General features: G+C 39.3%; 1 protein-coding gene across 1 annotated transcript; it reads right to left on the bottom strand.

Moving 5' to 3' along the window:
• Positions 1 to 217: 217 nt before the first annotated feature.
• LOC107909915 (serine carboxypeptidase-like 50) lies at positions 218 to 2,330 on the bottom strand. Its single transcript, XM_016837620.2, has one exon. The coding sequence runs from the start codon at positions 1,676 to 1,678 to the stop codon at positions 314 to 316; it is 1,365 nt and encodes a 454-aa protein (XP_016693109.1). The 5' UTR covers positions 1,679 to 2,330; the 3' UTR covers positions 218 to 313.
• Between the last annotated feature and the right edge of the window lie 382 nt (positions 2,331 to 2,712).

Below are 2,712 nucleotides of genomic sequence, written 5' to 3'. Positions count from 1 at the left end.
TTCCTGGGTCTAAGTCCATCTAAACCTTGTTCCATTAAGACGAAAGAAGACCAAATCAGGTAATCCTAGAAACTGAATAGTCTCAAGAGACTGACCGTTCCACATTTAGCCTGATAGAGAGAGCATAGGTTTTGCTCCCGTCTCCTTTGGAACCGTATATCATGTTAATAGGTATTTTATTGATTAGTTAATAATGTTGAGAGTCTTTGGCTTCATGTAACAAAAAGGGAGCGTGGATATCTTTTTATTGAATAGCATAGATTACATAGCTTAGAACTTACAGATAAAGAACAAGTTTAAGAGCAATAACATTTTAGAGTGTTGCCCTGAATTTTGTCGATGATCCTCTTTGCTTTCCACCAAATTGGCCCTTCTCCAAAACCCAATCCTCAGTCATAGCCTGAGAATTCAAAGCTTGGTCAGCAGGCAAAAGATGGCCTGCTCCTGAAACTACAACATTGGTCAAGCTCCCCCATTTTTGCAGGTACCCTGCAAGCTCTCCGTTTACTTTCCAAATCACTCTATCAGCCATCTTGAACTTCTCAATCCCTTCCCATTTCATGGTCTTCACCCATGCCTCTGTTGATACCACACCATCCCTTAAATCATATAGCCCTTGATACAACAGTACCTTGCTATTCTTCACCAAGAACTCCACCATGTACTTCACGCTCTTCATCACATCTTCATGCAATACATCCCCAACAACATCGCTGCACTCCTCGAAAACCATGGATTCATTCACTCCTAATGCTCTCTTTACCTCAGCTATGTTAAGAAACCTGACAGCAAATTCTGTCTGGTAAGGGATTTTCTTTGTGAAGTCATACAATGTGGCTAAACCAGTCATGTTTTGTAGCCTGCTTAAGACCTTGCTTCTAGCATTTGTTGCCTCACTCCAGTTCCCCATCTTAACCAACTCAACAGCCTCCCTTTGTGCTTCCTCAAGTTCACCCTTTTGCCTCTCGTTGACTAAACCACAATAGTAAGCATTGTCTGCATGAGTTGTCACCTGGGTGACCGGATCCGTTAGCCCATCACCTATAGCGACGCCCCTGAAGTTCACTCTTCGTGAAACCGGCAATTGGGGATTTTTTTTCAAAATATAGTACCCGATTGCAGGAACATACTTTCCTGCATAACTCTCACCAGTAATATAAATAGGACGATCCTTAAACAACGGATCTAATGAGGTAAAACCAGTGATAGCAGCAAACAAATGCTTGGCAACAGAAAGTTGGTCTCTGGGAATTTCTTGCGGCGTCGATGCAATGCTAAACCCTGTTCCAATAGGATTATCGAGAAAAAGAAGACCAAATAAGCGGTTCCAAGAACCTGGATTGCGCTCAAGAGTCAAATTATGAGCGTTTTTCATGTGAGAAGAGACAACACGCCATGGTCCGAGCTCAAACAAGTTGCCAATCATGGAGGAGCATCCAGGGCCACCTTGGAGCCAAATGAGAAGTGGGGTTTTGGAGAGAGGGGAAGTGGGGGTTTGAGCTTCATAGAAGGCATAAAAAATAGCAGAACCAGTGGCGTGGTTGACAGGAAGGTAGCCAGATTTGGTGGGGAGGGCGTCTTTGGGGAAGAGAGGAGTTGTTGAAGCAGTGAGATAAAACGAAGAGTAAAGGCAGAGGAAGAAGAAAGCGCTTGTTGTCGTTGACCTACTCCTTGCCATTATGGTCACAGGCGTTTGCAAATTGTACTCATTAGCTTTTAGTAATAGATTTTGCTATTCAGCTTTTGCTAATAGTTATGCCCGGTTTTGTTTTGTTTTTTTTTCTCGAAAATAGTTATGCCCGAGGACTGCTCTTTTTGCTTATTTGTATTACAAAGATTAATTTTGTATTCAATTTAAATAAACTAGTATGGTTTTGGAACTCTTGTTTGGGTTAATTATTTTTTAATTCAAAATTTAGACTAAAATTTGAATGTTGAAATATATTTCTAAGTTTTTACACTTTTATATATTTAAAATTTAGTCATATTTTATTTTCAGAAATTTAGTTTTTTAATATTTTTAATTAAAAAATTTAAGCTTAGCTGTCAACCGTATTAAATTTTTTTTATAAAATTCTATGGTTTGACATTTTGAAATTAAAGAAATACCCTGTAACTATATAACAAAAAATGATATTTTTATAAGAAAAAGAATCAACGATGATTAAATTACAATAATTCTATGCGTATTAACACTATTAAAATCATCCTCAACTAGAGGATAAACTTTATTCGGAACTTGTGCAAACCTGTGGACACCAATTGCCTGTGAAGATCCCATTGCCACCAATGCATCAACAACTTTGTTCTCCTTACGGTAAACATGAACAACTCCAACCTCCCAATCCGACCTTAAAAGTCACTTTATGGCTCTCACCAACACATTAGCGCCATGGTTATCTTCTTTCTCTTTAATAAGAGAGATTCCAAGTAAACTAAGATCACTTTACATGCCCCTATATGCCAAGTCTGCTGCAATCACTCCAAGGCTCTACAAAGTTCTGCTTCCATAACTGAACACATCTCACTAATTATAGTAAAGCCCACTAGTCAATCACCATTATTACCCTGAATAACACCCCCAGCCATAGCCGCACCTGTGCCACTATTCCTTGTCCAATCTAATTAACCTTGATCCACCCCTCTTGGCTTTGTCCAGTAAATAAGGGATTGAACTCTTTGCTTTGCATTACAAACAAGCACTCCATCAGC

The sequence above is a fragment of the Gossypium hirsutum genome, chromosome D02, assembly GCF_007990345.1.
Source record: "Gossypium hirsutum isolate 1008001.06 chromosome D02, Gossypium_hirsutum_v2.1, whole genome shotgun sequence".
Classification (NCBI taxonomy): Eukaryota; Viridiplantae; Streptophyta; class Magnoliopsida; order Malvales; family Malvaceae; genus Gossypium; species Gossypium hirsutum.
This window is presented reverse-complemented; position numbering and strand designations above follow the sequence as displayed.

Excerpts from the sequence above, each read along its gene's own strand:
- LOC107909915 (XM_016837620.2), bottom strand. The coding sequence starts at position 1,678 with ATGGCAAGGAGTAGGTCAACGACAACAAGCGCTTTCTTCTTCCTCTGC.